At 38.1% G+C, this 27,371-nt stretch overlaps 1 protein-coding gene across 5 annotated transcripts in view; it reads left to right on the forward strand.

The window, feature by feature from the left end:
* TJP1 (tight junction protein 1) overlaps positions 1-27,371 on the forward strand; it is a 430,437-nt gene that overhangs the window by 293,257 nt on the left and 109,809 nt on the right. For 4 of the 5 annotated variants that reach the window (XM_075557953.1, XM_075557954.1, XM_075557955.1 and 1 more), the window contains one exon: positions 22,354-22,410. In XM_075557953.1, the coding sequence (XP_075414068.1) occupies positions 22,354-22,410 (57 nt within the window). Of the gene's footprint in view, positions 1-1,057; positions 1,143-22,353; positions 22,411-27,371 lie in introns of all 5 variants that reach the window. The other variant, XM_075557958.1, reaches the window with a different exon arrangement.

The following is a 27,371-nucleotide window of genomic DNA, read 5'->3' on the forward strand; positions in this document are numbered from 1 at the left end:
GCCCTTCTGTGCTGAGCATTTTCCCAAACATGTGTTCACTTAATGCCACATGTGTTCACTTAATGCCGCTAGCCACATTTTGGCAATTGTCAGAACATTTCAAACTTTTCAAAATGCTTTTGCTACACTGTGTTTTAAATATAACTTTATGCTCTGGGAAAACAAACAAAAAATAGTTTTACATGAGGGTGTAACCCTCTCCAAATCCCCAGAATTCCTTCCTACCCCCCCAAAGGTAGGTGTTTAAATTTCCTTACAAAACAACCTTATCACCTTCAAAGTACTCATTACACTTAATACATTTGTCAAATCTGGGATTCCATTCTTGGAAACCTTTTTCAAACTCATCTGTTTGGATGGCTGACAGCACCTCTCATGTTTTTTGTTTCACTTCTGTCATCAAATGTCATTTTCTGTTTTCATTCAGGAAAACAAGACGTCACAAGGAGTGAGGTCAGGTGAATAGGGTGGTGGGACAAGAGAGGAATGCTGGTTTGTTTGTCAGAAACTGGCTCACTGAAATGGCTGTGTGAGGAGGTGTATTGTCATTGTGATAGAACCAGTCCCCTGTCTACCACAAATCAAGCCTTTTTGTTGCACACTATTACACAATCTTTTCAGAACCTCAAAATAGAACACTTGATTAACACTGACCTGACAGAGCATTTTTGTCCATTTGGGAAGTCGACAGTCTGGAACAAAGTTTGTCATCAGTCAACGTTTCACCTGTTTTGAAACAAAACTACTCGTACACTTGGGTTTTTTTCCATAGCTCTGTCCTTGTAAGCTGTGGTCAACATAGCAGTTTTTGCAGCATTTTTCCTGAGCAAGGAACAAAATTTCACATCCACACGCTGTTCTATTTAACTGACCAATACAAAAGCACGAGGTTTGATGTGAAACTGCTTTGACAAAAAAATTTACTATTACCAGAGAACCTTCCCAGACCACACCACTGGGTGCACTAAGAGTGAGTTGCTTGATGCCTCTCGGGGAAAAATGTGTACTATGGAAGATCTACTCCATCCAGCACAATTCCATTTTTTTTTTGTGGCAGGGAGGTGTTACCTCATTGCAATGGTCTGAAACTTAACTTCACCACAGTACCTCTAAGGTATGCCTGTACCATGTCAACTACATAGGTAAGTTAGAGTTTCTGTGAGTTGGAATCAACGATGACAGCGAGTTTGATTTTGTTATATGACTAGCCATAGTAAGAAGATAAAATTAAAACAAATGAATTAATTTTAATATTTAGCCCATGTATATGAAATACTATTTTAACATGTAATATAACATTTATAAAAGGGATTTCTCTCTTTCCCGCCCCCTATATTGTGGTTTGTTAGGGACCAATAAATTGTTTAGACTTAAAACTACCCTATGTACATCAGAATGAAATATCACCCAGTCATGCGCCATCTTCCCAAGTGTTATGGGTGAGTCCATTGTTTTAGCCACAGTAATAATCCATCTAGTCATGGGTCTTCTTTGTCACTGGCTGTCTACTATGTTAGCAAGATGCCCATTTATAGGCACTGGTCTCTAACAACTTGTCCAGAGTATAGGAAATGGAGTCGGTTAAAAAATTGGAATGGTAGATCTTTGCCTCTGAGATGCATTTGGGCAGTATTTGTTCCAAGACAGATTTGTTTGTTCTTTTGACAGTCCATGGTACTTTTCAATATTCTTGCCAATTAATCTTCCTTATTAAATATCCAACTCTCATATGCATAAGAGGCCATTGAGAATACAATGGTTTGGGTCAGATGCACCTGAATTCTTCCTTTTCAACACTTTAGGTTTTATGCAGCAGATTTATCCAATGCAATGTATCCTTTAATCTCTTGACTGCTGTTTGTTTTTTGTGTGCCAAAAACTGACTCACTGAGGTGAACATTGATTGTACAGCCAAGCAAGACGAAATCCTTGACAATTTCAATATTTTCCCATTTATCATGGTGTTGCTGGTCCAGTTGTGAGGATTTGGGTTTTCATTATATTAGGTTGTAATTCATACGGAAGGCTGCATGATCTTCATCAGCAAGTGCTTCAATTCCTCCTCACTTTCAGCAAACAAGGTGTGGCATTTTTATATTGTGGGTTGTTAGTAAGCCTTCCTGTTGTTAATAAGCCAGCCTTCTTCATATAATTCAGCTTCTCTGATGGTTTTGCCCAACGTACACATTGAATAAGTATGGTGAGAGGATACAATCTTTATGCACACCTTTCCAGATTTTTAAACCATGCATCATTCCCTTGACCCACTTACAAGTTCCTTTTGAGCAAAATGAAATATTCTGGAATTCGTATTTTTCTCAAAGCTATTCATAGTTTTTTATGATTCATACAGTTGATGCCTTTCCATAGTCAATGAAACAGCAGTAAGCATCTTTCTATTACTCTGTACTTTGAGCCATTATCCTTCTGATATCGGCATTGATTCCCTTTGTTCCACATTCCAATATATTTCTTCTTTTTTTTTTAACATTTTATTAGGGGCTCATACAACTCATCACAATCCGTGCATACATCAATTGTGTAAAGCACATTTGTACATTCATTGCACTCATCATCCTCAAAATATTTGCACTCTATCTAACCCCTGGCATCAGCCTCTCATTTTTCCTCTCCCTCCCCGCTCCTCCCTCACTTATGAACCCTTGATATTTTATAAATTATTATTTTGTGATATCTTTCACTGTCCGATGTCTCCCTTCACCCACTCTTCTGTTGTCCGTCCCTGAGGGAGGAGGTTATATGTAGATCCTTGTAATCGGTTCCCCCTTTCCATCCCACTCTCACTCCACCCTCCCGTTATTGCCACTCTCAACACTGGTCTTGAAGGGATTATCAGCCCTGGATTCACTGTGTTTCCAGTTCTTATCTGAGAGGGTTTCAGTGCTTTTGTTTTGGTTCATCCTCTAGATAATAAATGATGTGTTGTATTAGCTTTATTACTTGATTTCCAGGTAACCTCACTGAGTCCTTTGCCTCACAGGCTACTCCTTCACAAATTCTTTTTTGTTTTCCTACTCCCTTAAATTAATGCTAAGCCACAGTTTCATCTTTGTTCATGTTTCCCTTTGATAATTGGATCTCTACAGATGGCTTCAGTGTTACCTCTTTGTTGATAACTCTCAGATCTATATTTATTATAGATATTAGTCTTGATCTCCATGTCAGTATATCTAACTGTCTACTGCGTTTTTCTCTACTTTGACAATATCCATCAAATCCATTACCGTCAAATCAATTGTAACTCAGTTTCATCTTTCTCCTTTGAAACAGCTGGTGAGTTTGAACAGTGTATCTTGTGATTAGCAGCACAATGCATACCTGACAGTGCCAATTAAGCAGGTCCAAAATAGAATTTCTTTTTCCTTTTTTACCTTTCTGCTCAATTCAGAAACCTAAGAACATTTTTTAGTATATGTGCTGCCGAAGCGAGTACGAAGAACATCTTTAAACTACTGCTTCATTTTCTCTTTGTCACCCTGCCTTAAATCCTTTTTCCACATTATATCCTTCAGAATGAGTTATGATTATGCTCTTCAGTTGCTTAAAACACCTTAGTCTTCTCATTGAGTTTAAAGTTCCTTGCATCATATTATAGGCTTATTCTTTTAGCCTTTCCCTATTCCAAAAAATTAGGAGCCCTGGTGGCTTAGTGGATTATACATTGGTCTACCAACCATAAGGCCAGTAGTTAAAAGCCACCACAGAAAAAGATGAATCTTTCTAGTCCCATAAACAGTTACAGATTCAGAAACCCACCAGGGGCATTTCTACCCTGTCCTATAGGGTCAGTATGAGTCAGACTGTACTTAATGCCAAGGAGTTGAGAGATTCCACAAATTGTAGATTCAGCCTTAGGTAAAACCAGTGTTCTCTGCAGTATTATACAACCTTGCTCACATACTACATCTTCTCAGACATCTTGCCCATTTTTTTCCTAGTTACCTTTCAATATTACTTTCTTCAGGAATTTAGTCTCTTTAAAACTGGCATCAATTCTCCATTGTAAGTTTGTACACCATCTGTCTAGTGGACTCCATGGGACAAAGACTTGTCAGTCTGTTTCTGTAAAGATGACAGCATAGAAAACCTTCTGGGGCAGAACTACTCTGTCACATGGAGTCACTTTTAGTTGAAGGGTATAACTTGTGGTAGAGCTTTATAATTTACATTGTCTTGTAATTTACATTGTTTTTCTGGAATATCTGTTCATCCTTTTTTTAAAGGAATATAAAATTATTTATTGACCACTGTTCAGTATTGACAATAAGGTATACAATAAACAATTGAATTAACATTCTGATTACTACAAAGTTATTTTTCCTGGCTTTAACTGACTAGAGTAACCCAGATACTGAGAAGATTGAAACTACTTGTACAGAATGGGTTGGGATAAAAAGCAAACCATGCAGGTCAGTAGATGAGATTACAGGTTTGTTCACCATTTATGCCAGCAGGTCCTAAATGGCAACATTTCTAACCAGCTTACTAGGTATTCCCCAGCAAGATCTTAAGACATTCCATGAACCACGACATTTTAGCCAGTATAACAGAGATTTCAATTTTCTATAAAAATATGGCTATCTAAAAGGAACAAATGTCCATTTTATTAAATATTCAAAACATACCAATATTAGTCTAGTTTTCTTATTTGGGTAGGGAGGTTTTTAGTAATGGTGCGGTTTACAGATAGGGATTTTGATAGATGTTTTAAAGTTTTAAATTAATTACTGGATCATTTATTTGATTTCAAAGTTCATGACTTACCAGCTTCCCCCATTTACTTGAGATGATCTACTTGATTTTCTCAGAAGGATAGCATCCCAGTAACAATAGGGAGATAACCAGGGTTGTTAATCATTATTTTTGTTTTGGATAGGTTTGTTTTGAGTGAGTGTGAAAGAAAACAAAATGTATATACATATTTATGCACACACACAGACCAACAAACCCAGAATGGTCCTTCGGCATACACTGTGGGTTAAACCACTTCTGATTCTGTAATGATTAAGTAGAATCTCCCAATATTTAGAAAAGCTGTTCTCTAATGCAGAAGAAATAATATACCATGGCATCAAATGTTTTCTGATAAATGAATCAACTACCGAAAGCTTTATATGTTCAAAGTGTAATCAGTGCTATTGATAAAACAGCAAAATAACCCTAACAACTCCCTAAGTACTACTTCACACTTAATTTCCATTACAGTGTAGCTATTCTTAACATTAATAATTCAGAACAAAAATAAACCCAAGACCAAAACTTCATATAAATGTCTATAAATCCCTATTTTAAATATATCAATTTGCTGTCATCATATTCGCTGTCAGATAAAGACTTTTTGTACCATCTTTTTCTTTACCAGATTTTTTAGAATTGAGAAATGCTTCAAACTCCAGCCAGTCTAAATATTCTTGAAGTTCCCAAGTATTATCAGTATCTATAAATCCCCCTTCCATTTTAGGAAATATTCTGCCTTCCTATACACAACATGTCAGTCCAGTACTTTTTCTAACAGATTCTTCAGGTTCAATCTCTGACCTTTTTTTAATAATCATTTTATTGGGGGCTCTTACTACTCTTGTTACAAACCATACATCAATTGTATCTGATATATTCGTGCGTATATTCTATCATTCTTTTCTAGACATTTACTTCCATTGAGCTCTTAGGATTAGCTCCTTTTTTTTCCCACCCTCCTTCCCCCAACCCAGCCTCTGACTTTTTTAATCTTTCTGTTCTGTTTCTTTCCCATTTTTTTGTAATGTAGTTTTATTAGAGGCTGTTTTTTACTGCAGACTGGAAGAACTGTTATTCACTGCTTCCAATCTGCTCTGGGTCACGGGTCTGTGGTGTCTGTTAATTTGACTGAATGAGTGAATAGTTTTATTTTGAACTTAAAGTGGTTAGATTGATGAAGTTTAGCTGGTTAATAATCTAGATAATGTTGAATAATTGAAGTTTTTATTACTTGAAAAAATTCATTGATTCTATTTTGTATTTGTTCCTGCAATTCTAGGCTCATCCAGTCTTGCTAGTTTATTTGTAATTAACCATAAACCACAGTGAAACTACTTAGAATGGGAGCTCAGATTTTGGCAGGAAGCCTTCTAGAGTTGGTGATTTGTATAGTGACTTTGCCAGCTGGAACATGAAAACAAAGGAAGCAAACAAATTCTTGGCAGATCCTAAAATGCAGCTTTTTGCTTCTTTAGAAATTGTGATTCCAGTCAGTTGATACTGACTTACAAATGCACTGAGACACAGCTAGCCCTCACAAATTACATGCACACTATGGCTTCGTCACTGTCATCGTTGAATTTGGAGACTGTCCATTAGAATTACATCGTCTACTATAGATTTGGAGCAGAAAAGACTTTTTACTTGAGATCATTGTATTCATTTTTCTAATTTATAGGTGAGGAAAACAGGCCATATATGAGGGTTCTCCAAAATATTTGTGAGAAAATTCAAAGTAGGAAGTGATAGTGCTAAAGAGTCTTATGTATAGGAATAGAATGTACATGTGGTATTCCTGACCTCCCATAAGCCTAAATGCTTTGAGGATTAAGCTCTTGATTTACCAGAATGTCTTTGTACCAGTTACACATACTATGCATGCTGTCTTCCACCCTACCCACATCCCTCTTTTCTTCTTCTTAAATAAACAGAAATAATAAGGTTTACAATTAAGACATTAAGAGGCTTTTTTCTTAATTATTTGAAAGGAAAATAAGTTAATTTCCAAAAACATGAGGACTCAAACAGTACAGAAGTAAATACTGCTTCCACTCTGGCTTCCATTTTTCCACCTTCCCTCATGAACCCTTGATCTTTTCTAAATTATTATTTCTTTTCATATCTTATATCATCCGCTATCTCCCTTCACCCACTTTTCTGTTTTTCATCCCCCTAGGGGACAGGGATTATATGTTGATCCTTGTGATTGGTTCCCCCTTTCTCCCTCCACTTTCCCCCTTATCCTTCTGGTCCTGAGGGGTTTATCTGCCCTGGATTTCCTGTGTTGCAAGCTCTTCTCTGTACCAGCGTACATACTCTGGTCTAGCCAGATTTGTAAGGTAACATTGGAATCAGGATTGGGGGCAGGGGGGTGAGCATTTAAGAACTAGAGGATATCCAGTTGTCTACAGGTGGGCATTGGGTCCCCAATCATGCACTCCCCTCATTCACGATGATAATGATTGTTTTCCCCGTCTTTGTTGCTTGAGACCTGGTCCCCTTGGCCCTTCATGATCATACATGTTGGTGTCCTGCTTCCATGTGGGCTTTATTGCTTGCTTACTTTCAAGCCTTTAAATCCCCAGACGCTATATCTCTCATTAGCCAGGCACTATCAGCCTTCTTCACCAAACTTACCTATGCACACATTCGTCTTCAGCGTTTATGTGGGGAAGGCGATAACACAATGATGGTTTTTGTTCTTTGGTGTCTGCTACCTGATCCCTTCAACACCTTGTGTTCACACAGGTGTTCTCTGTGGGCTTTGTTGCTTCCAAGCTAGGTGGCCGTTTGTTTGCCTTTAAGACCCCAGATGCTATATCTTTTTGATAGCCAGGCACCATCAGCTTTCTTCACCACGTTTGCTTATGCACACATCTGTCTTCAGCGATCATGTTGGAAGGTGGGTATCATGGAATGACCGTTTAGCTGAGCAGGGTGCTATTGTATTGAGGGAGTGTGTGCGAGGAGGCCCAATGTCCACCTGCTACTGAACCTATAAATATATGCACCTAGGTCTATTTCCCCCATAATCATAAATATATTCACATAGGTACATGTCTGTATTTAGGCTTCTATGTATACCCTTTGCCTCCTACTCCTTTCCTCTTTCCTTACCCTTTCCTCCTGTCCCACTACCATGTTCAGCCTTCATTCTGGTTTCAGTAATTCCTCTCAGTTACCTTGCCCTTGGTCACTCCCTACCAGTCTTCCCAACCCCTCCCTCCACTGGTTTTGAATCATTCGTTACCTTGTCCCTGGGTTGGCCAATACCTACTCCCTTTCCCTACCTCCCACATTCTCATGTCCCTCCAGGACCATTGGTCCTGTTATTTTCTTCTCACATTGTTTGTCCAGCCTATCTTATCTAGGTGGACCTGCAGATATAGTAATATGTGCATAAAAATGCAGATGGCTTTGACAGCACCAAAGTGGCACATAAGAACATGGCGTCAACAGCGGCAACACCAACACGCTAACAAGCCACTGACATACAAACTGGACATCCCTTGCCGAGGGGTAGTGGTAGTGGGGAGGAGATGAGTCACTCAGGGCTCAGTGTAGCAGCAATGAAACTCAAAACCTTCCTCTAGTTCTTAAACGTTTCCTCCCCTCCAACTATCATGATCCCAATTCTATCTTGCAAACCTGGTTAGACCAGAGGATGTACAGCGGTGCAGTTGGGATCTGGAAACACAGGGAATCTAGGACAGTTGAACCCCACAGGACCAACGGTGAGAGTGACGATACTGGGAGGGAAGGGGATGTAGAAAGGGGGAGCCAATCTCGGGGATCTATATCTAACCTCCTCTGGGGGATGGACAATAGGAAAGTGGGTGAAGGGAGACGCCGGGCAGTGTAAGATAAGATAAAATAATAATATTTTTTTTTAGGACGCAAAGGACATTTATTGAGGTCTAAATACAGACACGTACATCTGTAAATATATTTATAAAATGATAGGGAAGTATATATATATGTTTGGTATTAAGGTAGCAGATGGACATTGGGCCTCTCTACTCAAGTACTCCCCCAATGCAAGAACACTTTGTTCTAATAACCTGGCATTCCATGATGCTCACTTTCCCGACATAATCACTGAAGACAAAATGGGTGCATAAGCAAATGTGGTAAAGAAAGCTAATGGTGCCCGGTTATGATAAAATAATAATTTATAAATTATTAAGGGTTCATAAGGGAGGGGGGAGCGGGGAGGGAAGGAGAAAGGAAAATGAGGTGATTCCAGGAACCCAAGTGGAAGGCAAATATTTAGAATGATGATGGCAATGAATGTATACGGTACTTTACTCAGTTGATGTATGTATGTATTCTGATAAGGGTTGTATGAGCCCCAATAAAGTGATTTATTAAAAAAATTAAGTAAAACAATGTTACTTTATAAGGCATTTCAAAGCAATATCTTTAAACTGAAATTAAATCATACTGGATGAAAATAATGAAAGTTCAAAATTCATAGTACTCCAAAATACCTAAATATTTATTTATGCTATATATATTTAAAAAAAGAACTAGAGGAAAGTTGTATGTTTCATCGTTGCTACACTGCACCCTGACTGACTCATCTCCTCCAGGCGACCCTTCTGTAAGGGGATGTCAAATTGTCTACAAATGGGCTTTGGGTCTCCACTCCACACTCCCCCCTCATTCACATTGATAACAATTTTTTGTCCTGGGCTTTTGATACCTGATAACTAAATTCCATCAACACCTCATGATCACATAGGCTGGTGTGCTTCTTCTATGTGGGCTTTGTTGCTTCTCAACTAGATGGCCTCTTGTTTATCTTCAAGCCTTTCAGACCCTAGACACTGTATCTTTTGGTAGCCAGGCACCATCAGCTTTCTGCTCCCCATTTGCTTATGCACCCATTTTGTCTTCAGTGATAGTGTTGCCTTCCCCTTTTCTAAAGCATCCCAACTCTTAGTCATTATTGAACTTTGTTTTCTTTTTTAGTGATGAAGAAACAAACTTTATGAATTTAATGGTACTGAAATGTTTTATGTCCACTTACCTTCAGTTTCTGAGTGACAAACCATAGTTATTTTAAAAAAATCATAGCCCTCCCTCAAATATTTTATTATAATTCTCATACATAGAGCAGAGTTTAAGAAAATTATACAATGACTATTTGTATCTTGACCACCAAGATACTGCAATGAACATAGTTTTGCAATAACACATCTGTCTATCACTCAACCCATCAAAAACTCTTCGTAAGGACTACCTGATCATAAATGAAACAGTGTATACAATTTTGCTGCTTTGCAATACCACATCTGTCTTTCCCTCAGCCCATCAAAAACTCTTCATAAGAACTACCTGATCATAAAAGTAACAGTGTATACAATTTTGCTGCTATTGCCACAGAAGGAAACCGCTGACCAGAGTGAAGAGCAATGACAACACTCCTTGATATAAATTAGGAATACATCTCAAGGGCTCAAGTAGAAAGAAAGTTTGTTGAGAATGATGATGGCAACAAATGGACAAATGTGCTTGACACAGTGACTGTATGTATGGACTGTGATAAGAATTGTACGAGCCCCCAATAAAATGATTTTCAAAAGAAAAAAGAACCCCTGCAGTATGGCATAAGATTAGATTTCTATTATGAAGGAAATTGATTTACTGAGCAGTTAAGGGCCTAACTGTCCAGTACGGTGTTTTATTCTCTATTGCCTTTTGTACCTAGATTATCTTTCAGATAAAACAAGTTCTCATAACTTTTTTAGGAGCCCTGGTGGTGTAGTGGTTGTAGGTCAAAACCACCAGTAGCTCAGTGGGAGTAAGACTGGGAGCCCTACTCTCGTAAACAGGTACAGTCCCAGAAACCCGCTGTGAGTCAGCATTGACTTGATGGCAGTGAGTAAGGAAACAGCTTTTGGGAAAGCCATTGAGGTGTATCCTTTTTAATCTTTCCAAAGGGTAATCATATTGATGCACACTTCTAATGCTAAGACTATTTATATTATAGTGAGTTTTTTCTTTTGTACAAATATGATAATGAAAATTTGTCATATAGAACCTTCTTGGAGATGTATGCAACTTACAGTGTAATACTTTTGTAATCTCACAATGACATATACTAATCTTCAAAAATATTATTTTGTTTCCCTAAACTGAATTTAATATGTTGTTAAATTGTTGTAAAATATAAAACCTACCAAGCTCACTACCATTGTGTCCTTTCCGACTAGGCAATCCCTCTGAGTTTTTGAAATGGTGTAAATATTTATGTGAGTAGAAAACCCCGTCCTCTATTTTCTGATTCATTTCTTCCTGATCTGATTTTTATGATTTGTTATTTCCCTCCTGGTGATTGAAGGGTTTTGTTCATTAATGATACTGGCTACAGTGTTGATTTGGGTTCCACACTCCTTTTTCATGTACCGTATATACTCGTGTGTAAGCTGAGTTTTTCAGCACATTTTTTAATTCAGTTTTTATGGTAAAATTATGTGCCTTGGCTGATATTCAGGTCACCTTATACTCGAGTATATAGGAATATATTTATCGCTATAAATTGTCCTGTGAGACTGCTTTTGCCGTGTCTTAATGATTTTGGTATGTTGTGTTTTCCTTCTCATTTGTTCCAAAGAATTTTTTAAAGTTACTCCTTATTTCATCAATAACCTAGTAGTTTTTAAAGTGTTTTGATCATTTTACATGTGTTTGCTTTTTGTCCTTGTTCTTCCAATTGTTGATTTTTAATTTTATACCACTATCATCTGGGAAAATGAATTGTCACATCGCTATTTTAAAATTTACTAAAGCTTGCTTTGTGACCTAACATTTATGAATGTCCTAGCACTATAACAAAGGATATATACTTTGCTGATGTTTGGAGTGCTCTGTATATATCTAGGTTTATTAATTAACCAATATAATTGGTTACTTGTATTGTTTAGCTCTTCTACGTCTTTATTGAGTTCCCAATAATCTTTCCTTCAAGAGTATTGTATTGACATGTTTCCTACTATTCCTCTTTATTTTTATATTTGCTTGATTAATGTTTTCAAAGATAGTCATTGTGTGCATATATATATTTATTATGAGCATGTCTTCTAGTTCTATTGTCCTTTTAATCATTATGTAGTAATCTTTGTCTCTCATGACACGTTACCTTGAATATTGTTTTATTGGGAATTAATATTGTCAATACTGCTTTTTTTGGTTGCTATTCCTTTGATGTATTTTTTCTGAGTATATGATTTTAAGTCTCTTTATGTCTTTGTATCTAAGATGTGTTTCTTGTACGCAGAATATTGAGGAGTCTTGTTTATTTTAATCCAGTCTGCTACTCTTTATCTCATGACTGATATGTTTATTTTTCCATTAACATTTAGTCTTACTGTTAATCTATTGGTTTATTGATGGCATTTTGATTGTGTGTGTGTGTTGCTTATTGGTTTGTTCTTCCTATATATCTGTGCTTTTTGGATACTTTTAAAAGTTATTTATTCTGTGGAGTGTTTTGAAGGTTGATTTCAGGTTTGCTGCTGTTGTTTTCTTTTTTTTAATCATTTTATTGGGGGCTTGTACAATTCTTACCACAATGCATACATTGTGTGAAGCACATTTGTACATTTGTTGCCATCATCATTCTCAAAACATTTGCTTTCTACATGAGCCCGTGGTATCAGCTCCTCATTCTTTTCCCCTCCCTCCCTCATGGACCCTTGATAATTTATAAATTATTATTTTGTCATGTCTTACACTGTCCGATGTCTCCCTTCACCCACTTTTCTGTTTTCCACCCCCCAGGGAGGAGGTTATATGTAGATCCTTGTAGTTGGTTCCCCCTTTCTACCCCACCTTCCCTCCACCCTCTAGGCATCGCCACTCTCACCACTGGTCCTGAAGGGATCATCTGTCCTGGATTCCCTGTGTTTCCCGTTCTTTTCTGTACCAGTGTACATCCTCTAGTCTAGCCAGATTTGTAATGTAGAATTGGGATCATGATGGGGGGGGGGGGGAAGCATTTAAGAATTAGAAGAAAGTTGTATGTTTTATCGTTGCTACCCTGCACCCTGACTGGTTCATCTCCTCCCCATGACCCTTCAGCAAGGGGTTTTCCAGCTACCACTCTGCACTCACCTTTATTTAAAATGATAGGATTTTTTGTTCTTTGATGCCTGATATGTGATCCCCTCGACACCTCGTGGTCGCACAGGCTGGTGTGCTTCTTACATGTGAGCTTTGATGCTTCTCAGCTAGATGGCCACTTGTTTATCTTCAAAGCTTTAGGACCCAGACGCTATATCTTTTGATAGCTGGGCACCATCAGGTTTCTTCACCACATTTGCTTATACACACATTTGTCTTCAGCAATCTTGTCAGGAAGGTGTGCATCATGGAATGCCAATTTAATAGAACAGAGTGTTCTTGCATTGAGTAAGTCATTGAGTGGTGGAGGTCAAATGTCCATTTGCTGCCTTAATACTAAATCTATAAATATATGCACATATATCTATTCCCACCATCCTATATAAATATATTTACATATGTACATGCCTGTATTTAAATCTCTATAAATACCCTTTGCCTCCTAGTTCTTTCCTCTATTTCCTTTTACTTTCCTCTTGTCTCACTAACGTGCTCAGCCTTCATTTGGATTTCTCTCGGTTACATTGTCCTTGTTAAATACCTCCCTACCAGGCCTCTCACACCCTCCTTGCCACTAATTTTGGATCACTTGTTGCTTCCTTGTCCCTGGGTTGGTCAACACCACCTCCTTACTCCTGCCTCCCCTTCTCCCATGTCCCCCGGGAATCATCAGTCCCCATTGTTATTTTCTCCAGACTGTTCATCCAGCCTATCTTATCTAGATAGTTCTGTAGAGATAATAATATGCACCAAAAAACAAGGCATAGCTGCTGTTGATTCTTTGTCCAGAGCATCCTGCACAGTAGTTTTTGTAATGCCAGTCTTGTTTATATGAATTCCTTTAATGTTTCCCTCATGTAGAAATACTCATTTCTTCCTCATATTGGAGGGATAATTTTATTGGATATAAAATTCTTAGGTTTTTTGTTTTGTTTTCTTTCAAGACTATCAATATGTCACACTATTGTCTTCTCGCCTGCCTGTCTTCTGCTGGAAATATCCAAGCTTATTCTTACTGGTTTACCATTGTATGTGACTGTTCTTTTTTTTTTTTCCCTCCTTCGCTGTCCTCAGAATTCTCTCCTAGTTCTTGAAAATGGTTTGACTATATTACCCTGTTTTTCTTTTGAAGTCTTATCTTTTTAGGGTTCTCTCAGCTTCCTGCAGTGTTAATTTTTCCTTTTATGCTCTTAGCAAAGTTTTTTTCCATGAGTTCCTTTACTACTTTTTCTGTGACTTTTTTTCCCCTTGTTTAAGAGTCCCAATGAAATGGAAGTTGTATCTCTTGATCGAATCCCTCATAATTCCTAGGCTTTCTTTAGTCACCTTTGCTCATTTTGTTGATCCGTTCCTCTTGTAGATTATAGTCAAGATTTGTCTTCAAACTCACAAATTCTGCTTTTCATTTCTTCAATTCTATTACTCAATTATTTTTGTATTCATCTTTTGGGTATCTCTTGTTTTTCTAGTAATGCTATTTTTTCTGTTCTCCCTGTTGTTTTCTTAGATTCTTTCATCATCCTTTAAACGTATCAGGTCATCATTTGTCTGTTCCCTTGTGTGTGCCTGCTTTTTTGTTTTGTTTTTGTGTATGTGAACCAAAATTTTCTGTATCAAGATGTTGGGGAAATAGAAAATTTGGGTCACACACACACAAAAAACAGATAACAATAGATAGGGGTACTTAGCTCCATCAAGTGGTACAGGAGAGAAAAAATAGAAACACAAAACAAATAAATGGAGAAATTAGAAAGAAGATAGAGAAAAGAAAATAAGGGAATAGAGTAACAGTAATACAAAATTTTTATTAGAACAATTTATTGTTTGAAAAAAGTACTAATTATATACATAATAGATAGTTTTGTTTTTTAAGAATGTTGCTGTTGAGTTTGGATATTTTATCTACCCAAGAGCATCATAGCTATGTGGTGGGGCACCTAGTGGCCATAGGCTTTGTGCTGGTGGAGTTCATGGGCTCTAGGCTAGTGGACTAGATAATGTGAAGCATCCAAGTGTGGAATCACCCCTCACAGACTGGTGTGTAAATTAGTCAAGAGCTGGGCAAGGCAATCAAGCGAATTAACTGGGAGCCCTGCAAAGTTACCTCAAGAACTGGCTGGTGTCCAGACAAAGACCAGGTGACTTCGAATGGCACTCAGCATCCTGTGGTTATATTTACTATTTCCTCCTCTCTTTTTGTCTGCTCCCACTGTCTCTAATGTATGGGGACTTTAGAGTATTTAGCTGTTGTTGTTTTCCAAGGTTGCTGGGGACCTGATTTTTTTTCTTAATGCTTTTATCCTGGTAGTTGTAGAAAATTATTCTCTTTTTTCAAGCTTAAGTTCCTATTGGTGGAATCTTTTGATGTATAAATGTTTGATAATTAGGAAGACATCTAATATGTCTTCTGATTTTTGTGAGTTTATGGTTGTTATTTGATAGTATACTGATGATGTGTATTCAAAAAAAATTCCTGTTATCAAGTTGATTCCAACTCACAGCAACCCTATAGGAGAGGAGAGAACTGCCCCTGTGGGTTTCCAAGACTGTAACTCTGCAGGAAGGAGTAGACTGCCTTATCTTTCTCCTGCAAAATGGTTTGTAGTTTTAAACTACTGACCTTGTATAACCAATGCACTACAATGTAAAACCTGCCAGGACCTAATCCACTGGCCTAAACCCTGCTACTGCCCTGATACCGCTCGCTTTTCATCCTGGTACACCGTGCTCCCATCCATAGTACCTACAATGCTCATGGGCAAAGGAAAGATTCTAACCCCAAAGCAACTTATTATTTAAATAAATTTTTTTTCTGTTGGTGAATAGACAGATAGGCATAGATGGATATTTTAAAATTAGCGCTATTATGTTAGGTGCCATTGAATTGGTTGCGACCCATAGCACCTTATGCACAACAGAATGGAACACTGCCCATTCCTGTACCATCTTCATAATTGTTCATATGCTTGTGCCAATTGTAGCCACTGTGTTAGTCCATCTTCTTGAGGGCCTCCTCTATTTCGCTGTCCTCTGCTTTACCAAGCATGTGTCCTTTTCCAGGATAGACTGGTCTATTTTGACAATATGTCTAAAGTATGTAAGGTGAAGTCTCAGCATCCTTGCCTCTAAGGAGCACTCTAGCCATCCTTCTTCCAAGACAGATTGGCTTACCATTTTAGCAGGCCATGATCCTTTCAATATTCGTCTTCCACACCACAATTCAAATGCATCAATTCTTCGGTCATCTTTATTCAGTGACCAACTTTCACATGCATATGAGGCAATTCAAAACACCATGCTTTGGGTCAGGTGCACCTCACTTCAGTATTCTAAAAAGGTCTTGTACTGGGATGGGTACAAATATGGATCTCTTTCCATCAGTTGGTAACTCTCTTCCAGATTTCCTGCCATAGTTGAGTGCTTCTTGTGCTTCATCAGCTTGTTGAAACATATCAGTTGTTATTCCATCAATTCCTGGAACTTTGTTTATGGCTAATGCTTTCAATACAACTTGACCTTCTTTCTTTGGCACCATTGGTTCTTGCTCCTATGCGACCTCCTGAAATGGTGGAATGTTGACTAGTCCTTTTTGGTACAGTGACTTTATTCTTTCCATCTTTTTTTGATGCTTCCTCCATTCAATAAATTACCTATAGAATCATTCATTATTGTTACTTGAGAATTAAAGTTTTTCTTGAATTATTTCAGTTTAAGATATACTGAGTATGTTCTTCCCTTTTGGTTTTCTAATTTGAACATTTCATTATAATATTTGCACATTTCATTTTACTATTTGGTGCTGCCCTATGAAATTTCCTATTCAACTCTTTAACTTCATCATTTTTTGTATTATCTTTAGCTATCTGCAATTAAGAGCCTTTTTCTATTTAATGACCTTTTTCTTCTTAAATTAAGTTCTTCATGTCCTCCCACACTCAACAGGTCTTCTATTCAATGTGTAAAATTTTCACATGAGATGTTCTCGGAATTCATGTAATAGACTCGTTTGTGTTTTGACTTGTCAGCTTTAACCTGAACTTCCATGTGACTAATTGATGTTCTGTTCCACAGTTGGCCCCTGGCCTGGTTTTAGCTGCTGATAATGAGTTTCTCCAGCCTTTCTTCCCATAGATGTAGTTAATTTGATTTCTGTGTATTCGATCTAGACACCTTCCTGTGTGTAGTCAATCACTATTTGTGTTGTTGATAAAAGGTGTTTGCCAACAAGTTGTTGATTTTGCATAATTCTTTCATGGGATCTCCAGCTTTGTTTCAGCCACAAGTCCACATTTTCCACTACTGCTGCTTCCTCTTTGTTTCTAACTTTTGAATTCTAATCGCCAGTACTTATCAATGCATCTTGATTGCATATTTGATAAATTTCAACTGAAGTCATTCATACAATTCTTCAGTTTCTTCTTCACTAGCTTTTGTGGTTGGTGCTTAAATCTGAATAAGACTTGTAGTGTATTCCTGCCCCTCCCCCGAGAAGAATTTGTTTCAAAGGACGATATTGATTCTGCAGCTCCGGGAGACAGACATATCTGATCAGAGCACACGGGAGCAGATGAAGGGGCAGGAGGAGAGAGTGGAGCACAGCCTGGCCCACCAGACCGTGAGGATGATGTTCCTGAGTAGAGCAGCCAGTCCACAGGACAACATGGCTGGCCCCACTATGAGACATGATGCCCCTCAGTGACCAATGGCGCTCCAGGGGACAGCACCGGGGACACAGTGTGGGAATTGCACCTGACCTGATCCAACCACACCAAGGCAAAGCACTGGGGGAGTGCAGCAGAACAGCAAGGGAATGGAGTGGCAAGAACCCCAGGGAATGCTGAAAGTGGACTTTGGGGCCAGGGCGTGGTGCCCCCAACAGACTGGACTGGAAAATACTCCTAAAGGCCAACAAACGATCCTTGAACTAACTACAAGCCTTTCTTCCTTGGAAAAAAATAATTTCTAGAAGGTGGTTAGATAGGGTCCAATCATAGACAGCATTGAAACTCAGGGTTGGTTTTGCAATGTCCTTTTTGACAATGAAGCCAAAACATTCCTATTGATTGGATTATTCCTGGCATAATAAATCATATAATTTTCTGACTCAAAATTACCAATACCAGCCCATTTCAACTCACTAATGCACAGGATATTGATCTTCATGGGTTCCATTTCAATTTTGATCACTTCCAATGTTCCTAGATTCATACATTGCACATTCCAAGTTCCTCTCATTAGCACATTTTTTGCAATTGTTTCTCCTTACTTTCAGTCATGCCTCAGCAGCAAATGAAGATTTCTTTTTAAAAAAAATCCTTTTATTGGGCGATCATTCAACCGATCACAATCCATACATCCATCCATGGTGTCAAGCACATTTGTACATTTGTTGCCATCATTGTTCTCAAAACATTTGCTTTCTACTTGAGCCCTTGTTATCAGGTCCTCATTTTTCCCCTCCTTCCTTGTTCCCCCTCCCTCATGAACCCTTGATAATTTATAAATTATTATTACTTTGTCATATCGTACACTGTCCAACGTCTCCCTTCACCCACTTTTCTGTTGTCCATCCCCCAGGGAGGAGGTTATATGTAGATCCTTGTGTTGGTTCCCCCTTTCCACTCCACCCTTCCGTTATCGCCACTCTCAGCATTGGTCCTGAAGGGATCATCTGTCCTAGATTCTCTGTGTTTCTAGTTCCTATCTGTATCTGGTCCAACCGGCAATGAAGATTTCAAGGATGCCACTCTTACAGTCTTTAACTCATATCACCATGGTGGACTTCACTCTGAGAAATCAATTTTCCCCCAGTCACATTGTAAGTATCCTCTTAACTCAAGAGGCCCGTCCTCTGGCATCTTCCTTGACAGTGTTCTGCTTTCCATTCATTATGCTTTTAGTGTCTGACAGTGTTTTGAAGATGTGCATAAAGTTTTCATGTGCTCCATCCTCTGAAATGCAGAGCTAAGCCCTTCTTCATTATCTGTTCTTAGTCTGGGAGCGCCCCTAAAATCTGTTCACTTTGGGTGACTCTGCTGGCACTTGGTTGTCTGCTTGTCTGCCCACCACCTGACAGTCCACAGATTGTCGACTGCGGTGACCTATGTGTTGCTTGGATGCTAGGAGCTATGTCACTGGTATTTCAAATGCCACCAGTCACCCAGAATAAAGAGGTTTAATTAGCACTACCCGTTTTAAATAAAATGGTTACCATTTTAAAAAGTAGTACTTTCTTTTCTCTATTAACAACTTCTTCCTCTTCATTGTATGTTTTAGGACTTCTAAAATTGTATTTATATTTTCTTTGGTGATCTTCACAGGCTTAGGTTTTATAGTTTTAGGTTTTACATTAGGTCTGTGATCATCTTGAGTTTGTTTGGGGATTGAGATATGGATTCTATTTCATTTTCCTACAAATGGAGATCCAGTTGTTAAACACCATATGTTAGAAAATACCTTTTCGCTGTTTTTAATGAGTTTGAGCCCATTGTCAAATAATAGCTCCTCATAGTTGAATGGATTTAATTCTGGGCTCTCAGTTATTTTCAGTAGATCTATGTGTCTTTATACCAGTATGAAACTGTTTTGAAGACACTGAAGTAAGGAAATGGTTTAAGGGTGAGGCTTCCTATTTTCTTGTTCTTTAGTGGTGCGTTGCTTACCTTTGGTCTCTTTCCTGTTCATATATAGTGGCTGGCTAGTTTTTTCATCTCTTTAAAGATACCAGATACTGGTATCTGGATCAGAATAGCATTATATGTGGAGATTGCTTTGAGTAATATTGAGATTTGGTATATTCTTCCATTTGTGTTTCGTATAGTAATGTTTTGTAGTTTTCTTTGCACAAGTCTTTGTTCCTTTGTTTAGGTTTATGTCTTAAGTATTTTTTTTTATCTTTTGCGGGCAGTGGTGGTTGTAATGTGCCATTAAAACTCCTGGGTCCTGCACTACCCTCAGAGCCTGTGTTGTAGCCTTTATGGCCATCCATCTTGTTGAGGATTTTATTTTTCACTGACCCTTTACTTTACCCAATATGATGTCCTTTTCCAGAGACTGCTTTCTCCTGATAAGGTGTCTAAATATGGAAGACCAACTCACCATCTTCACTTAGAAGAGAAAGTCTGGTTTTACATCTTCCAAGTTAGATTTGTTCTTCTGGAAATCCACAGTACTTGCAATATTCATTGCTAACAACATAATTAAAATGTATCAATTCTTCAATCTGCCTTACTCACTTTGATATGCATACAGAAGATTTCTTGGCTTTGATCAGGCAAATCTTAGTCCTCAAATTGCCATCTCCACCACTTTTAATATGTCTTGTGCAGCAGATTGCCCAGTGCAATACATTGTTTGATTGCTGCCTATGTGAATGTTTTGTGTGTCCAAAAAAAATGAAATCAGGAATAAACATAAAGTAAGGTGAGACTCCTACTTTGTCCTTAATTGTTCTTTTCTCCATTTTTCATTTTCAATGTTTTCTGTTGTTCCAGTTGTGAGAATTTGGGTTGTCTACATTGATTGCAATCCTTATTGAAGGCTACATTTTTTTTTCATCTGCATCTTAGGTTATTAATGAGCTTTCTTCCAGTACTCATGCCAAATCTGCTGTACAAGACCTCTTTAAAGTGGTAAAGATCAAGGATGTCACTTTGAGCACTAAGGTGTGCCTGACCCAAGCCATGATATTTTCATTCACCTCATATGCATGTGAAAATTGGGCAGTGCTAGTAATTCATTTCATGTGAATTATGGTGTTGGCGAATAATATTCAAAGTACAGCAGACTTGCCAGTCGAGCAAACAAATCTCTTAGAAGCAAGGATAGCAAGACTTAGTTGCCCATACTTTGGATGTGTTATCAGAAGAGACCCTGGCAAAGGATATCAGGCTTGGCACAGTAGAGGGTCAGGGTAAAGAGGAAATCCTCGACTGGATGGTTTGACACAGTGGTTGCAACCGTGGGCTCAGGCAATTATTTGGATGACCAGGACAGTGTTTTGTTGCTTACTCAATGATACCTACTAATAATAGCTAGAGACTACTAACATCGATATATTACCGAGTCATCTTGTCTGCAACCATTTTCTGATCATGGAGACTTGTTTGATTGTATTTTTTTTAGAATAAAAACTTACCATTGAGCATTGTGGTCAGACTCTTTAAGGTTTAAAATAATTAAAATTGTTTGACATGATTGGAGATACTTTTGAAATACACTAAATTCTAGTCAGTTTTTATTTCTGGAAATCAAATAACTATGCTAATAAGCAATGTTCTCCTTAAAGGACAATTTTGCTGCACTTGATTAGAAAATGAAAGCAAAACTCTAGTAAGATTGGCAGTTCTTACCTTTGAGGGTGAACAAAAAGAAAGATCTTCTCTTCTGTCTTGTTCATCTGGCAGGAAACCCAATCTAGTTGCTTTGAATTTAGGAAGGAATGCAGAATTTCTTTAATGGGGAATCGTTTACCAAACTGACATTAGTCTTGAATTAATGTACCGTGGGAAAGAAGAAATAATTCCATGGTACCTGTGTATGTTCTTACTTGTGAAATAGTCATGCACATTGAGTACTTGATGATGTTCTGAGAATGTCTTATGCTCAGCATTCTCCCCCCCCTTTCCCTACATTTTATTTTGATAGCTAGCCCAATTCCATAAAGTAACAGAGTGTCTGAATTACTTTAAACTTCTAAGAGCAATTTAAAATTCATTATTGCTTATCTCATATTTTGTGGTGATTCCTAGGGCTTAATTTTGCTGTTTTGTTTTTGTTTTTGTTGTTGGTGGTTATGTTTGTTTCTTATGTGGTCATTATTATCCTAGAAAAAGAATTTTATTCTCAGAGTTTAAAAATTGGCTTAAAGGTGTTTCTGTAGTAAAACTGAAACCAGTGGAACAGTATTAGTTAACTGTAAAAGAGTTACCATTGGCTAGAGTTTATCATTATTTGTTGATTTTGCTTACTACTGAGTTTAAATCTACTAAGCGTATAGTCTTGGTTTCCCTTAACATATATATTTGTAATTACTGAGTTCAGAGATACTTGACTTTTTCTCTCTGTACAAAGTAGGGAATGCTTTATATTTTAAAAATGCGTACATACCATTAAGTATTATAAAGTAATAACATCTCAACTTATTTTTAAGTGTAAAGCTGAAGAATTAGCTTGAATATTAAATTCCATAACATTTTAACTGGCATGAAATGAACGCAGAGACATCTGTCCAAATTAAGTTTAAAACAAAGGAAGTTCCTGTATGTAGCTTCCTGCCTCTCATAATAAACACAAAGGCAAACAAAAGTCTTGCATAATTATTAAGCTCCTTCTAGAGTATATCTAAAATTAATAATAGGAGTTTTTTTTAGTGTATTAGAAATGTTTGCTGGAGGTTCTTCTTACTCTTTTAAAGGTATTAAGATATTGAAAGTCTTTAAATGATTTGTTTTTCTTTTCCTTTATCAGAATACAGCAATGGAGGAAACAGCTATATGGGAACAGCACACAGTGACACTTCACAGGGTAAGTTGCAGTAAATAATCTGAGTAATTCAGGATACTGGCAGCATTTTAAAACAATAGAGGAGAGCCAGATGCCAGGAAACCAGAACAAAAGGGAAAAACATTTCTATATCCCTTTGTTTGAGTTTTTTATTAAGGTCAAAAGTGAATGTGATTACTGACTTATATAATCTCGTGCTGTTTTTAACAAAACTACACGATTTACTTTTCAAGTTTTGTCTTATCAGATAAAGTATTCAGTATATTAATGTAAATTGGAAGCTATTTCAACTTTTTTAGCACATATACATAGACTGTATGTAGATGTTCATGTTTCAAATTAAATCAGGTTATCTTACATTATATGCATAAAAATCTAAAATTACATGTATTGATTTAAAACATAGTCTAAGCTGTTACTGTGACAATTGCAAATGAGCAGAGAAAGGTTATTAGTTAACTTGGTTTAAATAAGAACTTAGTCCAGATTAAGACTGCATGAATTTGAATCCTGGTTCTGCCCTTTTCTTGAGTTATGAACTAGGGTAAGTGATCAGTCTTTTTTAAATTTGATTTTTATATATTTAAACTGAGGCTAATGGATTCTATTAATGCTTGACATAAACTATCACTCAACAAACTCAAACACTGTTATGTAGTAAATTTTGCCCTATAGAACTGCCCCTGTGCGTTTCCAGACTGTACCTTTTTGGGGAGTTAGAAAGCCACGTCTTTCTCCTCGAGAGCTGTTGGTGGGTTTGAACTGCTGACCATGTGGTTAGCTGCCCAACATGTAACCTGTGATGCCACAAGGGCTTTTTTTTTGACATAATTAAGTGGCTCCATAACTCTCCTCCCTCCTCATTAAAGAAAAATGGCTAATAATTACATGTTCTCCTTAGGAAATGTGTAGGAAGAACTAGGAAACTTAGTGTAGACCATTGTGTTCGTCCACATTGACTAGAGAAACAAATGCAGTTACGCATATGTACAAAAGCTTTGTATTAAGTAGTTATTTATGCATCAAAAAACATCCTAGCCCAGTCCAACTGAAGTCCTTAAGTCCCTCTTCAGACTCACAACCACATCAAATGATGCACAGTGAAGGCAGATCATAGACCAATGGGTGAGGTATTGTAGTGGGCACATCTATCTGCAGGATTCTGGCAAGCCTCAGAGTGGCTGACCAGCAGGAAGGTGAAAGCAAGGTGGGGAGGGGTTGGTTCCCAGGAGCCTCCATATGAGAAGGCCACACCTACAAGGAGGCACCATTAATCTGTGACCTGATTGACAGGCTAAACTCCATCAATATCTTCTTAAATGTGCTATATTGGTACCAAAAAACCTAACTATCACAACCATATACTTTATTCTTATTGCTACTAGTTCTATCCTTTGCTAGGCAGATAGAAAGGAGAGAAAACCCATGCTTGAATCTGTTCCTGCCTATGTTGTGAATGTTTGACTCTGCACATAGGTAATTGATAACAGGAAATTAATTATTTTTAAAAGTAGTTATTTCAGGTAAGATACAGTTGACATTTTTGTCTCAAATTTGAATTTATAAGATTGAAATATGTTTTTCCTTTATTCAAAATATGTTAATACATAATATATTTAAATTATGGATATGCCTAAAGATAGGAAATAAAGTCATACTTAGACTAATTATGAATTTTAACTAGAATCTCCTCCGTGTTCCCTTCTTGGAGCTGAGTATCAAGCAGGGCCATGATGTAAGAATTAATTGTTCTAAAGTTGGAGCTGGGACTATAAGATAAAATAGCATCTGGAGTCTAAAACGCTTGGCTCCAAACAAGCAGACATCTAAGTGAGATGTCAACAAAGTCCACATGGAAGAAGCATATCATCATCAGTCACCGAAGGATTGTGAAGCATAGAATCCAAAGTTGATGGAAAGGATTAGTATCAGAGCCCAAAGTCTGAGAATCTGGTTGGCAGAAGGTTATGGATCACAGTGGAAGCCCAAGATGCATTGGTAGAACTCTACTCCCTCTATCCACAACTGAGGCATAGGAGGAAATTGATCACTAAATTGTTGAGTATATTATAGAAGGTCAAAGCCTGACTTGAACAGTTAAAACTTTTAGCAGTTGTGTTAGTCAAGGTTGAATAGAAAGCAAAAAAAAACGCCGAGACACTTGTGTGTAAGAGAGCTTTATATCAAAGAGCAATTGTATATTGAGGAAAACATCCCAGCCTATTCCACATCAAGTCCACAAATCCGATATTAGCTGACACCAGTCCATAAATTCCTCTTCAGACTCACACAACACATGCAATGATGCCGAATGCAGCAAGATCACAGGCCAGTGGGTGGAAAGTCTTTTGGAACCAGTAGTGGTGGAAGCATATCAGCGCTGGCATGGGTCTCCACGTGACATGGCTCCTCCAGCTCCAGTGCTGTAGCTGCCATCAGCATAGCTCCATATGACTTGTCAGCAGGAATGTGAAGCAGAGCGAGTGTGTGTCACACCTCCAGGGAGGAAGACAGAAGTTCCCAGATTCCTCAGGAGAAGTCCAGGCTCAGAGGCATCATTGGTTATGACCTGATTGACTGGCTAGAACTCCACCCCTTCGCTCAAGTTGACAAGAGCTTACGTAACTGCCACAGCAGATTCCCCCTATGATACATGCTGAAACTGATCTGGTATCAAAAATCTTAAGTATTCTGAGGTTATATTGTTTGGTTGGGTTTTTGATTGTACAAAAAGGGGTTTACCAGGAGTGTTGTCATTGGAGCTCACCCTCTTGAAGTTGCAGTATGTTTTTTTCATTTTTTGGTGTATGGAAACTAGGACTAATGAACCTATAGAATCAGTAAGTGAAATAAGGATTTTGGGAGTAGGGAAACAAAATTGGTGGCAGGGTGAAGGGGTGTTGATGCCAAGGGGTCATAAAGAAAAAGAATGTCTGGAAACTGATTGTGGTAGACATAATTGAACTGTAGAATGATTTGATATGTATATTAATCCCAATTAATAATTTTTTCTAAAGCAGGAAGAGGGGGGAAAAGATTCGCTTGTGCCCATAATAGTCATCTGTTACCCCTCAGTCTCTAACAACCACTAATTTCTGTTTCTACAATGTTGTTTTCTAGAATGTCATATACTTTATAGCATATATAGCCTTTTGAGGGGCTTCTAACACTTTTTCATTTATTTGTAATTAGAAATAAATATTTCACAATATATAATTACATATTATTTTTAATCATTTTATTAGGATCTCATACAACTCTTCTCACAATCCATACATACAACAATTGTATAAAGCACATTTGTACATTCATTGCCCTAATCATTCTCAAGACATTTGCTCTCCACCTAAGCCCATGGCATCAGTTCCTCCTTTTTCCCCCTCCCTTCCCAATCCCCACCTCCCTCATGAACCCTTAATAATTTATAAATTATTATATTTGTGATATCTTGCACTGTCCGATGTCTCCCTTCACTCACTCTTCTGTTGTCCAGCCCCTAGGGAGGAAGTTATATGTAGAACCTTGTAACTGGTTCCCCCTTTCCTTCCCACTCTCACTCCACCCTCCCAGTATTGCCACTCTCACTACAGTGAGAACAGTCTGAAGGGATAATCAGCCCTGGATTCCCTGTGTTTCCAGTTCCTATCTGTACCAGTGTACATCCTCTGGCTTAGCCAGATTTGTAAGGTAGATTTGGGATGATGATGGTGGGGCGGAAGCATTTAGGAACTAGAGGAAAGTTGTATGTTTCATCATTGCTACTTCACTCCCTGACTGGTTTGTTTCCTCCCTGAGACCCTTCTTAAGGAGATGTCCAGTGGCCCACAGCTCTGTCTTGGTTTCCCACTGTGCACTCCCCCTCATTCACGATATGCTTTTTTTGTTCTGATGAAGCTGATACTCGATTCCATCGACACCTCGTGATCGCACATGCTGGTGTGCTTCTTCCATGTGGGATTTGTTGCTTTTGTGCTAGATGGCTGCTTGTTTACCTTCAAGCCTTTAAGACCACAGAGCCTATATCTTTTGATAGCCAAGCACCATCACCTTTCTTCACCACATTGGCTTATTTACCCGCTTTGTCTTTAGCAATTGTGTCAGGAAGGTGAGCATCATAGAGTGCCAGTTTAATGGAACACAGTGTTCTTGCATTGAGGGAGTACTTGTGTGGAGGCCCAGTGTCCATATGCTACCTTAATACTAAAGCTATAAATATGTGCACATAGATTTATTTCCACATCCTCATATATAAGTATATTTACATATGTATGTCTTTATCTAGAACTCTATAAATGCCCTTTGCTTCTTATCTCTTTCCTCTATTTCCTTTGACTTTCCTCTTGTCCCACTATCATGCTCAGTCTTTATTTCCACTATCATGCTCAGTCTTCATTTGGGTTTCAGCAATTCCTCTTAGTTACATTACCCTTGATCTTTGCCCTACCACGGATTTGGATCACTTGTTGTTTCCTCGTCCCTGGGTTTGTTAGCACCACTACCTTTCCCCCCACCTCCCCCTCTCCCATGGCCCCCCGAAACTGTGGGTCCCGTTGTTTTCTCCTCCAGATTGTTCATCCAGCACATCTTATTTAGACCTGCAGAGATAATAACATGCACAAAAACAAGACAGAACAAAATCTAGCAACAATATAAAACAAAACAACAAACCAGTCACAAGAAAGAAAAGCTTGCAGTTAGTTTAAGGACTGTTTGTTGGCCTTTAGGAATGTTTTCCAGTCCAGTATGTTGGAGCACCAAGCCCTGGCCCTAAAGTCCACCTTTGGCATTCCCTGGGGACCATGCTACTCTGTTCCCTTGCTGTTCTGTTGGACCCCCTTAGTGTTTTACCTTGGTGTGGTGGTATCAGATCGGATGCAATTCCCATACTGTGTCTCCAGTGCTGTCCCCTGTTGGGCTATGGGTCAGTGTGGGGCGTCATGTCTCATAGTGGGGCCAGCAATGTGGTCCTCTCTGTGGACTGG

This window comes from Tenrec ecaudatus, chromosome 9 (assembly GCF_050624435.1).
Source record: "Tenrec ecaudatus isolate mTenEca1 chromosome 9, mTenEca1.hap1, whole genome shotgun sequence".
Classification (NCBI taxonomy): Eukaryota; Metazoa; Chordata; class Mammalia; order Afrosoricida; family Tenrecidae; genus Tenrec; species Tenrec ecaudatus.